Genomic DNA, 18,234 nt, shown 5'->3' with positions numbered 1-18,234 from the left:
CAAATACACTTGCAGGCAGAAAAAAAAAAAGGTGGCACTCTCACTGGAGTGGCACGCTCTCCCAAGAAAGAGCAGTCTGAATATCACACATACAAATCTGCTGCGACTAAGAATAATACATTAAATTTTATATACATACATACATACATACACAATATATATATGTTATACATATACATATGGGTGGAGCAGCCCCAAATTTCACACAGACCAATCTGCTGTGACAAAAAGTAAGATACACACTGAACCTGATGAAGATGAAAATATGGCTGATGGCGTTCTCGGTCAGGAAGCACACCTTCCACCAGACGGAAGTAGTAAGGATCAGCCCCCAGAAAGTGGGGCAGCGACACATACAGCGGGGCTCCTGCAACACATTCATCAAGACACTTTTAGTCAACATTTAAACATTTTATGTCTTTTACATATACACATATTGAATGACTGATTTTCATGTATTATTTGTAATTTAAACTACCAGATAATTTCTCTGCAGATAATAAAGTGTTCTGTATTGTGTGTGTTAAAGTGGAGAGGGGTGTTCGAGAGGAACAGAGGGGATTGATGATGTATCCACACTCACTCACCCTCTCTCCTCATGCCATTAGAAGGGCCACATGGAGTAGTTTTTATTGAGTACTTATTATAACCTTGGAATAAACAGAACTAAAACAGCACACAGCAGCACTAAACAGATCTAAGCAACACAAATTTCCTGCTAAGCACTAAGCAACCTTAAGCAACACACAACCCCAAATTTAGCTGTTCACCTTACATTAAACAGCACCTACTAAGCATAGGCAGCACACACTAAGCAGCACACATTTCCTGCTTAGCACACCCTAGACTAGGCAGCACACAGCCCAAGGGTTAGTCAACAAGGATTTCCTTGCACATGCACATTAGTCAACCTGTGCCAGGTTCCATTTCTTTAGGATGACAGCTAACATCACAGACCCAACCGCAGGGAGAGGAGTAGGGAGGGAAGTCAGAAAAAGGGAGGTGGTGGGTTGCGGAGGGTGGTGGGCATAGTGTCATCCTAGTTTCAAAGAAAGAGCTGCAGATAGAGTGGGGAGGGAGATGAGATGGAGGGGGGTGAAGGGAAGGGGAGACGGAAAGGAGACAGAGTGGAGGTGGTGGAGGTGACACCAGCCGCACACTACAACACACAGATAACATATCTTTTTATCTTAAAAAGATTAAATGGATACACCAAGGAGAGAGACAATCTTATAGACAGGCCAGTGATATACATAAATTCAACATCAAACCAAAAAACATAAAGAATATAATACAATATCAGCTGGTAAGGAACAAGAAACTCCATGTGCTTATTACTTCTGGAGTAGCAAATTTGGGTTCGATCTAAATAAATCTGTATGGTTGAGAGCAAAAAAAGTTACAAAAGAAACCAGATTAAGAGTCCTACCTTGGAAAATATTGCACAACATTTACCCAACAAACATTATCTTATAAACAAAACAAGAGAGGCAAGGCCTTCAAGAATCACTTGTGATACACTTTAAAAAAAAAAATCTAATCGTTAAAATGTGTTCTGTATTTGTTATTATAAAGCTTCAGGTTAAAAAAAAAAAAAAAGAAAAAAGAAAAAAGTCCTGACGGCAGATTCGACCCCCACGTGTTCAGGTGAGAAGAAACTGTCTTACCCAATACACTATCGTGGCTCCTTAACTGACATTTGAAAATTTAACATTTAAACATGCTTTTTTAAAGGGCGATAAATCAATTGCGGTATTCGCAGTGAGAACGCTGTTTAATTCTGGTGTATCTTGGGCATTCAAAAAATCTTTTAGGGCAATTAAAAATTCTTTTTAAGTCCGCAGTGAAGGAGATGTGGCTATTGTCAAAATCACACGGCAACATTTAGCCGTTTTATCTGGATCTAGATAGATGTACAAGTTTAGTTACACCCGCCGGGAATGTACAACATGGTCGATTCAATTTCTCTTTTATGTTCATTCTAGTTTTATAGTTTTAAAGTTGATATGAAAATTGAGTATTTTGTTAAACTAATAACATGTAAAGCCAAGTACAAGTACTTCTAAACGTCGTATGAAGTGAAAAGGACTTCATTTTGAGAAAAGTCAAGACTGGAAATTTTTACGTTTCATCAAGGGTATTAACTCTCATGGTTTAATTTTTTTTACCTGTGAATTCCGACTGATTTTGTTGATATTTTTATAGGCAGTTTGGGGCATAATCCAGTAAGTGATGAGACATTCACAAATTTTTCTCTGAATAAATATTTAACGGTCTCCTTCTCCAACTTTCCATGACATGTTATCATGTATTGTTGATTGAATATAGAATTGAACGGGCAGGTCAACAACTTGAAAGAAAATGGCAAACTTTGCGTTCATGAGGAATATGAGCACGAGCTTTGAGTATGTATAAATATGTGTACGCAATTGATTTTTGCCCATGACCTTTAGCGCTCAGCCAATAGATCTATAAAGTCCACACGTTGTATTGATTTTAATATTTTCTGAAAAAGACCACTTGGGCGAATGAACATAGTGAAAGCCCTGTACACTGAGAGTAAAACACACAAGCTTTTTATGTACTGTGTATAATTTCAAAATGTAATGTTTAAGATGACAAAGATCAGTTTAAAGCAAATTAACCCCCAAGCATTAATTACAGATTAATTTCCCTTTTTTACTATCTGCAGCAAAGACATGCACCAGAAATATAACTTCCATGCTTAGCAAAAGAAGTTCCTGTTTGAACAAAACATGATAAAAATGACTGCTCTTGTTGTTGTGTCAGAATATCAGATCAAAGTGCCAAGTTTTGAGAATAAAAAAAAACAAAAAAACATAACAGTAAATTAATTCAGTTTGCATATAATTTGGCTTCTTTTTTTAATTTTTTGGTGCCCATCCCAGAGGTGCAATATTGTTTTAAACAAGATGACTGGAAAGAACTGAATTTTTCCTATTTTTACGCCAAATTTGGTGTCAACTGACAAAAATGGCAATGTTAAAGTTTACCACAGACACACACACACACACACACAGACAACTGAACACCGGGTTAAAACATAGACTCACTTTGTTTACACAAGTGAGTCAATGAAAATAAAAGAAAATGACAAATGCTCTTATTGTCGTAACACAGTTGACTATATTGAGCATATCTTCTGTGACTGTCCAATAATACATGATTTTAAGGAATACTTTGAAAATATAATCTATATCAGATTGAAAATAACAGCCACAGATATACTGTTTGGTGTCCAAAATTCTCCACAGCTGAAGGGCTTGTATCAACAGATCAATTTCATATACCAGTACTTACTGGGAAAATGTGTGTAAGTATTTACAAAAAAAACAAAACCCAACCCAATTCTGCTTCACCTTTACAGTTTAGCTTTGAGAGGGAAGTGAAAGTCAGAGGTTGGAGTGGCAAAAGACCTGATTATCTTAACGCGTTGTACATTATGATTACGTTCACATAGGACGAAATAAGATTCAATGCTGCAGTAGTATCGGACACAACCTGGTGCACTTGCGCACACTCACACCTGCATGCTGGCTCAAGCAAGCACACATAATAAAACAACTGCAAAAAACAACAACAACAAAAAAAAGATCATCATAGGGAATGAGAGAAAGAGACACAAGCTACATTATGCAACACACACCAGGACAGGAAAAAATCCAGATGCTTCAAACACACGTCAAACATTAAAGAGCACAAAAATTGTCCATTGTAATGGTAACATACAGATACAAAATAGCCCACATCGGTGTGCGTGTGAGCGTATATGTGAGGGGGAGGGGACAAAGGTGTTTGGGTATAAGTTGCACGTTTGTCTTGTGAATTAGTTTTCTTTCTTTGTGTATGTGTGTGTGTGCACATGTTTGTGGATGAGTGTGTGTGTGTATAAGTGTTTTGGGTTGTTGTTGTTTTCGGTTTTTTATTGTGTTTTTATTTGTTTTTGAGTTGTTTTTTCTCAGTCAATGAAGAAAGCCTCATGTTGAGCACTTAAAAAAAGAAGAAAGAAACAATAACAAAAAAGAGAGACTACACGTGCTCCACGGAGTTGCATGAAACTGAGGCACAAAAAAAGACAAGAAAAAAAGACAAAAAAAAAAAAGAAAGAAAAAAAAAGAAGAAAGAAAAAAAGGAAGAAAGAAAGAAAGAAAAAAAAAAGACATTAGCAACAACAACACTAACAATGGAAAAAAGTAGTATTGGAATTTACGCATTATACAACAAGCAAGTTTGATAACAATACAAAGTAATCACTTTGAAATGGTGTATATATCATTACATCACATGATAAACAGATGAGAAACATGTTTTATTTATTATATGTCAAAAAGCATTGATTTAAAGATAATCATGAAGAAGAATATGCATGCTGTTAATAGAAAACAATCATGAAGATATATATATACCTGAATAGTAATTAGAAAACAATCATGACGAAAAATATCCAAGTACTAACAGCAATCATAAAGATATAAATTTCAGTAGTTCATGAAGACAGAACAATCATGGACAGAAGCTGCCATCAATCCAGCAAAAACCCAAACATTGCTATGTGCTATCAACAACAAAGCTGTAAGCAAATCATTACAGATTTTAAATTAGAAAAAACTGACAGTTTATGCTACTTGGGAATACAACTCAACAGGATGCTAACCTTTAGAAAAGATATTTAAAGCATTGCTCTGAAATGCAAAAAGGTTCCATCTATATCAATCACTCATTCTCAGTGTGATTGACTATGAGCTAGAGCTAACAACACTTTCTCAAAGCAGACTCCTTAAGTTAAAATTCAAAATGAAGTGATGAGACATTCTGGGAACAATGAAAGACAAACCCACTGAGACCATGTAATACTTGCTTTGATCTTCCCTCATTGAAGGCCAGACACAAGTTAGGACGTGTTAAGGCTTAGTGCTCTGAAGCACTTGAAAAAACCTAAAAACCCACTGCATGATGCCATGAAGGAACCAAAAGGCAGCCATCTAGGATGCAGAACATCATGAATGTGACAAGCAGAAGACACCATTCAGCTTGTGTGCCAGCTACAACATCTGAAAGTAATGAAAGAATGGGAAGAATACCCAGAACACCTAAAGCACCTCTTCAATTTCTTCACTACAATCATTTCACCCACTCAAGGAAGACTTTTTAAAACCTACCAATAAGATCTCTCAGCTTCCTTCTTCCATGTCAGCTAACTATGGAAGCATGAAGAATGAGAGAAGGAGGGAGGGAGGGCTTAGGGAGGGGGGGGGAGCGGTTTTCAGAAAGAGTGGTCATGAATGATTTTTGTAATTTGTATTATTTTCTTTAAAAGAAAAAAAAGGTAAAAAAGACAGAAGTAAAGAAAGAATTGTTGTTGTTGTTGCTGAATTTGACTTTTAATTCAAAAGTCATGGCAGTGTGTGCGTCTATCACAGAGAAAGAGAATGGTGGTGTATTTGTGCATATGTTCTGTCCAGTCTTCTTTCTTTTTTTTTTTTTAAGAAGGAATTTCATGTTTAGTTTTACAAATCATATGCAACAGATCTGACTGGATTTAGAGCATGCATGCATGTTGAATAATTTTGTGACAACAGACAAATCTGTGCATGTCGAAAAGAAAGTTATTTACTCAAAACAACACAAGGCATAATGTGCTGAAGAGCTGGGAATGGGGTGGGGGGCACCTGTGGGGTGTGGGTCAATTTCATTTTTGCAAATTGCTTTATTGGTTACCCCATTTCTAAAGGCTTTGCTCAGCTGAATACAAATCATTTTATTTCATCAAAATAACTTGATAAAAGAAGAAACTATTTTGACGAATTTTGCCACGAGATGGTTTGCAAAATAACCCTGGATTTTACAGCTCAATATATCAAATAAAATGATCAAGTTATATAGCTGGGGGAAAAAAGGCATCTTTACTATTTTCAAAACATTCCTTTCCTTGATTTTACACTGTCATTTAGTATAGATGCAGTGATGCGGTAAAATCAGAGATTTGTCCAAAAGCTCAAAATGACACACAAAAAGGCTCAATTTCAGTGAACTACACAGTCTAATTATTATCACCATCTTAGATGAACAGACTATAAATAAATGAATTACACAGTCTAATTACTATCACCATCTTAGATGAACAGATTATAAATAAATGAACAAAACCTTCAGTGAACTTCAACTGGCTGTAAATTTGGTTCTAATACAGATACATATAGAAACATAATTTTTTATGTGGGATTTTTTTTTTTTTTTTTTTTTTTTTTGGACTTAAAGTTTCAATCTAAGTTTGTTTTAATGTTGTTTTAACAGAACTTTTTTTTTTTTCTAAAAAGGTTGCCGGTACCTAATTAAAGCACTTCTTGACCATATGTAAGTTGTGATCTGATAAGTGCTGTAGACAGGTGAATTAAAGTTTTGCACCCATCAACCTAGGCTGTTTACTAATGATCTTTATGAGATTAAAACATTTCCTTACTTTTGTAAGTATGTAGTCAAAATGAACATTCCAAGTCCAATTTTGTTTAAAGGAAAACTCAAAACAATTTGACACGCTGCTTGTAATCTGAAGTTTCTCCAAGTAGTTTGAAATTTGGTAAATTAGCTGGGTTGCTTCCGGGTTAAATATCATAATATTGGTTTTATCAGTAGACAATGATAATCTATTCTGAAACATGTATCGCCCAAGGCTGTTGAGATTGGCCTGATATAATCACCTAACATAATTTTGTGTTCTTTGTGGCACTGACTTTTTTAAAGGTTACATTCATCCACATGCAAATGTCATCAGCATATTAACTAAAGTTAGATTTTTTGACACTGCTTTTGAAAGGTCTTGTATAAGAATATTAAAAAGTATGGTGCTGTGACTGATCATTGTGGAATTCCCATGTCAAGAGTTCTAAGCGTCAAGTATGCTGTTCCTATTCTAGCTTGCATTGTATTATTTGATAAACAGCACTTGATATAATTATACTTGTTTCCATTAAACCGCATAGTTTTCAGCTTTAACAATAACTGCCTTTTTAACATCAAAGAACGTTGCAAGAACACCCCACCACCCTTTTTTTTTTTTTTTTTTTTTACAAGCAAACTGTTGCTTTTCTTGAGAAGATAATTTTATCAAATGCTCAATTGCAGATCTTTTTTCTAAATCCTGCTTGGTTTACAGGTATGATTTCTTCTTTTTTTTCACAGTAATGCAGCAATGTATTTAAAATATTTTTATTTCTAAAATCTTTCCAGAATGTGACATTACTGCAATGAGTTGATATCTATTCATGTCATTGCTATTTATATCACTTTTGGGTTTTCTTGCTTTCAGAATTAGAATGATTATGGAATCTTTTCAGAACTGCGGTATAGTACCATTATCCCAGCATTCCTGTATAATCTTATGCACAAAAACAATACATTTTTCAGGTAAAATTTTTTTACGTTTGGTTACTAATTGCGTCAAGGCTGACAGAACATTTTTATTTTTGACTCATTTGTGTAAAGAAAGTGAGTCTATGTTTTAACCCGGTGTTTGGTGTGTGTCTGTGTGTCCGTGGTAAACTTTAACATTGCCATTTTCTCTGGAAATACTTCATCTGCCAATACAAAAATTGGCTTAAACATAGTATGAAAAAACATCTTCACAGTCATACCAATAACAGGTTGTAAGTATCCCGAATTTAGCCTTATTTCCAAATTATTAATGGTTTATTTCATTGAGATGTGTTCCAAAATCCGACAATTCTAAAAACCGCTTTCTACTTAGTTTGGCCATCTAGAAGGTAGGTTGTTTTTGATGACAACATGACCTCGTGTTTCTTGTTCACAATTAAAAGGAAAGAAACACAAATTCTGGACAGAAGACTTACAGTGATACTAACTACACCATCGACGTGTTTACTGCATATACATATTCTAAAGTGGACACTGAATTAACTTGAATGAATATAAAAGAAAATTGAATCAATTGTTTCTTTCAGCGTCGTTTCTTTCAGCCTGTTGTAGACTTGTTTGTGCAGATCTAGAGATCTACTATGTGTTGCGATGCATTTGAAGGAGATGGCAACATCGTCTTTAATGCCGAAATAAAAGAATAATCAAGATGTAATAAAACACACAAAAAACATGACTTAAACAGCGTTATTATGTCCTCTACAATCACATCTATTTATCACACGAAGAAGAAAACATCAACATTGTTTTAAGTTTTACATTTAGTCATTTGAGGTCAGATGTGCGCAGCCTTGGGGATTAGTCTGCTTGCATCAGAACTGAACGTGCAAGGTTCGAAACCACTCACATGCCTTTTTTTTCTTTTTCTTTTTTTTCTCCCAAGATCATCTTATATCATATTTAATACAGAGCACTCTTCAATGATTTTGATTCTTCTTTATCTCTTTATACTTTACAATGTGAGGGCAGTCCCTCTGTTATGCTTTTCTTTAAAAACATGTCTATAAATATTTCCGCTTTTTAGTTGTCCAAAAGAAAGTTCTTTATTATTATCATCATTATTATCATGTGCATATACACCTAATCTTTAAAATAAGCCCTAGGCATTTACAAATAGAACACACACATAAACATCAAAAGGAAAAATTGAACACAAAATACCAAACATTATTAAAAATCAATCATCCCCCCCCCCCACACACACACACACAAACACACACAAGCACATGCACCATGCACACAAGTCACAGTACATAATCATAAATAGTACATAATAAGAAATACAAGCAACAAATTCGGAAACTCTCAAACTCACTCATCACAAATTGTCATTACAGTTCATACTGGAAAGGGATAAGCTATTGAAAATTATTCAGGAGGGGAAAAGGTGAGTCTTCAGACTGGATTTGAAAGATTGCAGCAAAGATGAGTGACAGAGAGGCGGAGGAAAATGATTTCAAAGAATGCAGGCTTTGTATGAAAAACTGTGTTGGCCATATGTTATGGTTCAAACAGGGGGATCCTAAGCTGGTAGTTGTCAGAAGAAGAGTGGATAAATGGGTAGTTTCATGTCTTCTATTCTTTTCCAAACTTTTTTAGAATCTTTATGGTCAGTAACATTTTTGACGCAAAATGAACTCCAGTATTCTTTGTTGTTGCTGTTGTTGTTGTTGTTGTTGTTGTTGTTGTTTTGCTTGAGTTAACTCTGTTACTGTGTGATTTTGCTTTCTTCATTTCTATATGGTTTTCTTCCATTCTGTTTTTTACATAAATTTTATATTTCCTTTTTTTAATTTTCAACAGCTTCCTCTTTACACAAAACATTACCAGAATACTTTGCCAATTTAACGGTTTTAATTTTGGGAATGATAAATCTGCTGCCAACAAAACTGCTTCTTTGCATGTAAGAAACTGGGTGTTAGGTGGGTGTTAGCATTTTCATTCATTACCTGTTCAAGTCTTGAGAAGAGAGGATAATTTTGAATTTTTCCCAGTCTGCACGATTGCAATCATATACTGGGATTTTGTCTGCCAGAGTACTACTTGAGTCTTTTCTTTCCATATATTTATAATAATTGGGAAGTGCTCTATCTAATGTATCTTTATATGTTTCCCATGAGAAACATGGCACTAACTCTGGTGATATCAATGTCAAGACTATAGCAGTTGCTTTGTTTTGATATGTCTGGTATCCTGGTGATACTACCATCATTTAGAAGATTAAAAGCACTATCAACTATATTACTGGTAAATGTGTTGCAGTCATTTTCCCAGAAGGGTGAATGGGCAATGAAATTACCTGCTATCAGCCACTTTTCACTCTGTGTGTGCGTGTATAAAGAACCTACATCGAGGAACTGACAGCAGAAGCTGAGAGTGCAGCAGGTCAGCGGAACATGAAGCGCCTGTATGAGATCACCAGGACACTCTCCGGGAAAAAACAGCAACCCAAGCTGGCCCGTCAAGGACAAAGATGGAAACACCATCCTTGGCGAAGAACAGCAGAGAGCAAGATGGGCGGAGCATTTCAAAGAAACGCTCAACCGACCAGCACCACCCGCCCCACCAGACATCCCGCCACCTACCAAGCTCCTCGACATCAACACCAACCCTCCCAGCAAGACCGAGATCGCCAAGGCCATCAAGTCCCTCAAGTCAGGAAAGGCAGCCGGCCCAGATGGAATTCCACCTGAAGCTCTGAAGGCTGACATCCAGACTTTAACTGAGATGCTGCACCCTCTCCTTTGCAAGATCTGGGAACAGGAGCGAGTGCCAAAAGACTGGAAAAGAGGACATCTTGTAAAGCTGCCAAAGAAAGGGGGCCTTTCATCCTGCAACAGCTGGCGGGGAATCATGCTGTTGTCTGTTCCGGGCAAGGTACTGAGCAGAATCATTCTTGAGAGACTGAAGAACGCTTTGGATAAGACACTTCGGGACGAACAAGCAGGCTTCCGACAAGATCGCTCGTGCATGGATCACATCGCAACCATGCGCATCATCATCGAGCAGTCCCTGGAGTGGCAGACCCCCCTGTACACAGTCTTCGTCGACTTTCAAAAAGCTTTTGACAGTGTCGACCGAGATGTCATCTGGAGACTGATGTACCACTATGGATTTCCAACAAAGTTTGTAACCATCATCCAGCAAATGTACGAAGACGCCACCTGTCAAGTGATCCACGACGGGAAACTGACGGAACCTTTCAGTGTGCAAACCGGCGTCCATCAGGGTTGTTTGCTCTCACCAACCATTTTCCTGATGGTGGTTGACTGGGTCATGAGGCAGTCTACAGCAGATCGGAGGACAGGCATCCAGTGGACTTTCACTAAACAGCTGGAGGACCTAGACTTCGCAGATGACATAAGTCTTCTCTCCCAAAGGCAGCAAGATGCACAGGAGAAGTTATGTCGTGTGGCAGAAGAAGCTGAGAAGACTGGACTCCAAATCAACATTGGGAAAACAGAGGTCATGAGGGTCAACAACAAGAAGCAAGATCCAGTGCAACTACACCAAGAGAACATCAAGGAGGTTGACAAGTTTGTCTACTTAGGCAGTGTTGTCAGCAAAGACGGGGGGACGGACGAAGACATCAAGAGCCGTATCAACAAAGCAAGACACGCCTTCAACACCCTTCGACCAATCTGGAGATCGACAGCCCTCTCAATCCGCAACAAGATCCGGATTTTTAACACCAACGTGAAGTCGGTTCTACTCTATGGCTCAGAGACATGGAGAGTGACAAAGACCAGCACCCACAAGCTTCAGACATTCACCAACAGATGCCTAAGAAACATCCTGAACATCAGATGGCCAGAGGTTGTCTCCAATGAAGAACTTTGGAACATGACAAAACAGGCCCCACTGGAGAAGGAAATCAAGAAACGGAAATGGGGATGGATAGACCATACACTACGCAAGCCTGCAACAAACATCACAAGACAGGCTCTTGATTGGAACCCACAGGGGAAAAGGAAAGTTGGCCGTCCGAAGCAGACCTGGCGGAGAAGCATTGAGGCAGAGACAAGGGCGGCCGGAATGACGTGGGCCGAACTGAAGAGGACCAGCCAGAGCCGGGTGCGTTGGAGGAGTGTTGTTGCGGCCCTATGTTCCCCACGGAATCAAGAGGAATAAGTCAAGTAAGTCAAGTGTGCGTGTATGGAGGACAGGCCTGTACTACATTCATAGGTGGGTTTGGGTCTTGGTGTCTGTGAGACTGCAAATTGTTGCAGGGTTGTTGTGTTTATGCAAAGGTAAGGTAACTGCTCCCTTTTTTTTTCCAGCCCCAGATGTGTAGTGTACATGGATCAGTCTGCACATTTTGACACCCCCTTGAAACTGAAACACACCCACACATACACACACACACACAATTACGAAACAATAATGAATGTATACATCTTAGTATTTATGAAACCGTAACACCTAAGAACCATATGCTGTGAGCATACAGACTTTCCTGAGGAGGAAATTGATGAAGGAAATCTCTGAACAGCAGAAGGCCACCTGCAAATCCTGGCAAAGAGGCACAGAGTGCTAAAAAAAATCAAATTATGGTGCTTAGAGCCTCGCCGACCACTAAGGCCATCTCAAGGCTATCACCACGTTAATACCTACTATGAGGGTAAAAAAAACAAAACAAAACAAAAAAAAAAACGCTTTGAGCTTTCCACTCAAAGTTTTAAAAAACCTTCCATAGTTTAAAACCTTCAAATCTGATTTAAAATGTTCACTTCTTTCAAGAAGTCCATCAGCATCCATGGAGGGACATCACGAAACAAAGTCTTCAGAGAAACTGCCGTGTAATGTCTGTGTCTAATGTCATGCAGATTCCAACAGTCAAGGAGCATGTGTTTCACAGTGAGAGGCTCATCACAGGGAATACATCGAGGGGCCTCTTCCCCCTTCAACAAGTAAGAAATAGTAAAACAAGAGAGGCAAGGCCTTCAAGACTCACTTGTGACAGAGTAAAACACACAAGCTTTTTATGTATTGAGTATAATTTCAAAATGTAATGTTTAAGGTGAGAAAGATCAGTTTAAAGCAAATTAAGTCCCCTAGCATAATTACAGAGTAATTTCCCTTTTTTACTATCTGCACCAAAACGTTTGCAAAATAAAAAAAACTTCCATGCCTAGAAAAAGAAGTTCCTGTTTGAACAAAAAATGATAATAATGACTCCTCTTGTTGTTGGGTCAGAATATCAGATCAAAGTGCCAAGTTTAGAGAATACAAAAAATATAAATATAACAGTAAATGCAGTTTGCATATAATTAGGCTTCATTATTTATTTTTTTGTGCCCATCCCAGAGGTGCAATATTTTTTTAAACAAGATGACTGGAAAGAACTGAATTTTTCCTATTTTATGCCTAATTTGGTGTCAACTGACAACGTATTTGCAGAGAAAATGTCAATGTTAAAGTTTACCACGGACACACAGACACACACACACACAGACAACCGGGTTAAAACATAGACTCAATTTGTTTACACAAGTGAGTCAAAAAAGTGTGCCCTGCACGCAGTCTGCACAGCAAGACTCCTCCTTTCTTTTCTTCACCTTCTGCTTCTTGTCTGTGTATGGTATGAAGGATCTCAATAATTCTTTTTTTTTTTTTTTTTTGGTGCCCCATCATCTGCACTGCTTCAGTGGCATTACACCCACGCCGCTCATTTAGATTCCCCCATACATGGCCACACCCGGGTTCGTCTATCACAGTTCCAGTGTCGGCAGTCTGCATGGAACCATCAATGTTAGGTCACCAGGAGGCCACACACCAGAGGAGACCCTGCACTGCTGCTGAGTTACTTTGGTGGTGTTCAGTGGTGCCTGTTCTGGTTCAACATACTTAGGACACCACCTACTAAGCCCCCTACTAACGACAATAATGGCTTAGTTGTGGAGCCAGACTGAGTAAGCATCCCTCCCAGAGTGGAGACCGCCACCACATCCCTCAAACAACAGCCCCCAATGAATCCGCCGACACGGAAGACATTGACAGGACTCAACCCAAGCACAGAAGAGGAGGGATATCGAAACTGAGGTCACCATGAGAGCAGGGTATGAAAGGCCACAGACTATGAGACTGTTTTGTTTATATTGATGATGATGATGATGAAGGAGGAGGAGGAGGATGACGATGACCATGACGATGTTGCTATGGAGGTCCATTCTGGTTTGGGACTGCGTGACAAGGCTGTACTCTACGCTTCCTGTCATTATAATGATATCCCAGCATTAACCAGGCCTGAGAGATACAGACACTTGCAGTAATTAGAGCAACACACCCAAAGATGCATCCTTGAAGTGGATGACACTCGACTGTGTGATCCCAGTCTCCCCATTTAAGCCCACAGCACACTCAACTCTGAGTAGGAGCTGGCCACAGGCCGAAAAACCCACTTACGCTGTGATTCGAACACGCGTCCTCCCAGCCATCAGTCCACGACACTAACCACTTTGCAACAGCGGCTGGTATCTCGATAATTCTTCCTTTACAGCGTTCTTGGCCAGCTGGTCTGCCCTTTCGTTACCACGAATGCCAACATGGCCGGCAACCTAGGCCATCACAACATCGTATCCTTTCTTCGTTACGAGAGTAAAAGCTTCGTAGAATTCCAGCAGTTTGGGATGAGTCAGATTCCTGCAGGCGATCACCACAAGGCTGACAAGGAGTCGGAAAAGATCATGAATCTCTTCTGTTTTGAAGAGAAAACCATTTTTATCGGTCAGTTCTGCAGTGTACACTGAGCTGTCAGATAGGATGTGTTCTGCTGCAGGCTGGTCAGGAAAGGTGGGACAGAACGCAGATGCAGCGACTCCATCCTCTGACTTGGAACCGTCAGTGACGATTTTTTGGAAAGTGGGGAATTTGTGGCAGAGTTCTGAAAAGTAAGTTCTGTAGGCCAGTGAACTGGTGGAGTCCTTACGGTACAAGGCCAGATCGAATCGGACCTCAGGTGTTTAAAGGTCTATGGTGGGCTGTCAGGGAACTTGGAGAAGTCTGAGATGCTACCGACATCCAGATCAGCATTTTCTATGTGCGGCTGAATGCGGAGTCCAAGAGGAGGGATGCAGTTTGGGCTGTCTTTAAATTTCTTGTTGAAGGGGTTGTTAAAGACAGTTGTAAGCAGGGTTTTTGGGTTCAGAAAACAGTTTCAAGTAATAGTTTAGGGTCGGCTTCAATCTGCGGTTGGAGAGAAGCTGTGCACAGGGGTGGTGCGGAAAGCACCTAAGCTGAGACAAAGCCCTTGGTGGTGTATTGGGTCCAGCAGTTTCAGGTAAGATGGTTTAGCCAAGCCGTATACTACACACCCGTAATCCAGTTTGGACCGGACCAGGGCTCTGTAGAGGTGCAAGACAGTTATCTCATCAGCGCCCCAGTTCGTGTGTGCCACGACTCGGATGATGATCAGGGCTTTTTGACAGGATGTTTTCAGCTGTTTGATATGGCTGAGGAAGTTCAGCTTCTGATCAAAAACTACCCCTAAAAATTTGGCTTCCTTGACCACCAGGATGGTGGATTTTCCCAGACAGATTCCAGGGTCCAGGTAGAATTGGCAAAAGTTATGAAAATGAATACACTGAGTTTTAGAGGACGAAAAGGTGAAACCGTTCTCCTCTGCCCAACACTGAATTTCATCCATGCAGAGCTGAAGCCGTCGCTGGATGCTGGCGTACGTGCTGCCAGTTGCATACAGGGTGAACCGACTGGACAATGTCGTTTATTTTGATGCTGAAGAGAGCCGGCGACAGAATGCTCCCTTGCGGAACACCCAGCTCCTGCTCATGAATGTCGGACAGGGTGGTGCCGACCCTCACCTGAAATTGTCTGTCTTGCAAGAAGTTGTGGATAAACTGGGGCAGGTGTCCTCAGAAGCCGAGCTTGTGCAGGTCTGAGAGGATTCAAAATTTCTAGGTGGTATCGTAGGCTTTCTCTAAATAAAAAAAAATATGGCCACCACATGCTGTTTGTTGACAAAGGCGTTCCTCACTGTGGTTTCCAGACGAACCAGATGGTCAATGGTAGACCGATGCTTGCGGAAACCGCCCTGTTCTTTTACCAGAAGGCTGTCGGTCTCTAGTTTCCACATCAGCCTACCGTTGACCATCTTCTCCATCAGTTTGCAGATGCAGCTGGTCAGTGCTATTGGGCGGTTGGAGGGGTTTGAGGGGTCTTTTCCCAGTTTTGGCACTGGGATTATGAGGGTTTTAAGCCTGTGGTCCAGATGTGGCTGTAGACTTTGAGCAGGGTGTCCAGACAGGTTTCGGGAAGATGTTTTAAGTTTTTAATGAACCTCGTCCATTCCCGGAGAGGAATCCGTGCAGGTCTGAAGGGCAGATTTTAACTCATTCATAGTGAAAAGAAGGTTGTAGCTCTCTGTGTTGCCAGAAGAGAAGTTGCAGGGCGTTTTTTCTTTCAGGTTTCTGGTTGTGAGAAACAGAGCAGATTTGTTGGCAGATCTAGAGCTCAGTTTGATTTTGGAGGCTAGCAAATTACCAACTGCTTTCTTCTCTGTGATCAGAGCGTCTGAGAGCTTGAGAGGGTGAAAAGTTGGGCAGACATTTTTGCCCTTGATTTTTTTTAAAACCCTCCACACTTTCTTCTTGGGTGTGTTGGAGGTTAAGGAAGAGCAAAAATCTCTCCATGATTTTCTCTGGCTCTTTTTAAAAACATATCTGGCTTTCGCCCTCAGCTGCTGATGGGTTTGAACGCTGTTGGTCTCCGGTCTCCAAAAGACGCGCCGTTGCACTCTCTTCCAAGACTTTCGGGCATCCCAACATTCAGCGTTGAACCAGGGCGTTCTTGGAATCTGAGGCTTGGAGGCAGACGATGGGACAGCTGCTTTGTTTGCATTCTAAAATGATCCGTGTCAGAGTGCCAGCAGGATCCTTGCTTTGTAAGACCGTTTCTTCTTACGCTCCACTCTAAACTTCGTGGTAAAAAATCCCCAGTTGGCTTTGTCATGGTTCAGGTGGTCAGGCAGAGAGTCACCTTCCACATCTGTGGAACCGAGGACGACAGGAAAGTGGTCACTCCCATGCAGATCGTTGTGCACTTTCCACTCGGAGTCCAGGACCAACGATGGATCACAGACTGGCAGATCTAAACACGAGAGCTTCCCAGAAGACAGATGAAGGTACGTGGGTAACTTGTCGTTAAGACAACAAAGGTCCATATCGGAAAGAAGGTTTTCCAAAAGAAGACCTCGAGCTGATGTCACCTCACTACCCCAGAGTGGGGAGTGGCCGTTGAAGTCACCCAACAGTAAGAACGGTCATGGGAGCTGGTTGACAAGGTTCATGAGGTCCTGCCTCAGAACACAGACAGAAGGAGGAAGCTACAGACAATGATGGTTTTCTTAAGTGTGACTCTGACTGCCACTGCCTGTAAAGGTGTGTTTAAAGGAACTGTACTATATAAAAGGGACTTATGTACAAAAAGAGCGACATCTCCCGTCAATCCCTCTTGCTTCGGTTGAGTGGGTTTAAAAATGGAGTTGAAACCTGAAAGATAAAAAGTTGCCATCTCTTTGCAGAGTTTCTTGCAGCGCCAGCACTGAAGGTTTCAAAGAACGACAAAGCAACTGGAGTTCCTGGAGATTAGCATAAAAACCACAGATGTTGCAATGAATGATCGCCATTAAAATGGTTAAAAATGTAACAACAACCTAATCCATCACTACCTCCTGCTCCTCTGCTTGCAGTGGATCAAGGTTGGACAAGACTGCAAATCTGTTCTTAGTATTACCTGAAGTCCTGTCCGATTCTGGCCAAGCTGGAATATCCACCACCTCGGCTTTCCCCGACCCCGCCGAGGTCGTAACCTTTCCCTCCTTGGGTTTTGGAGGTGCGGGGGGGTTTCAGGGCACTCCCACCAGCCCGAGGGGCAGGCAGACGAGAGGCGGGATGAGGGGGGAGGTGTTGGGAGGCGGACACCATGCCTCCGCCTGAGGCTTCCCCCCCCCGCCCCCCCCCGCCCAGCAGCTCCTGAGGACAGCCGTATAGGATGGGAAGGGGTGGATACAACACCTCCACCCAAGGCCAATGGTTTTACCAAAGTCGGTATGTCGTCTGTCTGCGTCCCCGTGGACGTCGTCTGGATCGCAATGTCCACCATCCTGGGTCTGACAACTGATACATAAGATGGACCTGCCTTCAGCAAAGTAGCCTCCACTAGCTTACAGGCTTCAAAGAATGGGATTTTCTTCTCCATCTTCACCTTCTGGATCTCCATTTCTTTTTTCCAGGTGGGGCAGTCTTTAGACGAAGACGGGTGGCTGCCTCCACAGTTCACGCAACAGGCTGGACTGATGCATTCGCCCTGGTGCGCCGCCTTTGTACAGGTGCCACATGCCTCTTCCTCCTTGCAGCGGTCTCGCATGTGGCCGAACTTCTGGTACTTGAAGCACCATAGAGGGGACGGCACGTAAAGACTTACGCTCACCTGCAGATACCCAACTCTTATGTCCTTGGGGACATTTGGGCAGGAGAAGATGAGGAAGAATGTGTTGGTTGGGACCCCATCCGTACTGTCACCCTGTAGACTCACTCCCTGAGAGGACAGCTTGCTCTTAATTTCTGCCTTAGACACTCCTCTCAAATCAGGGCATCTGATGACCTCCTTCGAGCAGTTCAGCCCTTTGTGAGGGGAGACCTTCACCGCCCCATCCACAAAAGTAGGCGCTTTAAGTAGAAGCTGTGACTGCCTTTTCGATGTAGTCTCCACCAGAAACATTCCGTTCCTCAGCCTCTTGATGGACTTCAATGCACCAGCCAAACA

At 41.0% G+C, this 18,234-nt stretch overlaps 1 protein-coding gene across 2 annotated transcripts in view; it reads right to left on the bottom strand.

Annotated features, from left to right (window-relative positions):
- LOC143283911 (scavenger receptor class B member 1-like) overlaps positions 1-18,234 on the bottom strand; it is a 231,628-nt gene that overhangs the window by 24,152 nt on the left and 189,242 nt on the right. For both annotated transcript variants that reach the window (XM_076590328.1, XM_076590327.1), the window contains one exon: positions 249-367. In XM_076590328.1, the coding sequence (XP_076446443.1) occupies positions 249-367 (119 nt within the window). The remainder of the gene's footprint in view (positions 1-248; positions 368-18,234) is intronic.

This window comes from Babylonia areolata, chromosome 7, assembly GCF_041734735.1.
Source record: "Babylonia areolata isolate BAREFJ2019XMU chromosome 7, ASM4173473v1, whole genome shotgun sequence".
Lineage (NCBI taxonomy): Eukaryota > Metazoa > Mollusca > Gastropoda > Neogastropoda > Buccinidae > Babylonia > Babylonia areolata.
Note: the sequence above shows the minus strand (reverse complement) of the source record. Positions and strands in the feature narration are given on the sequence as shown.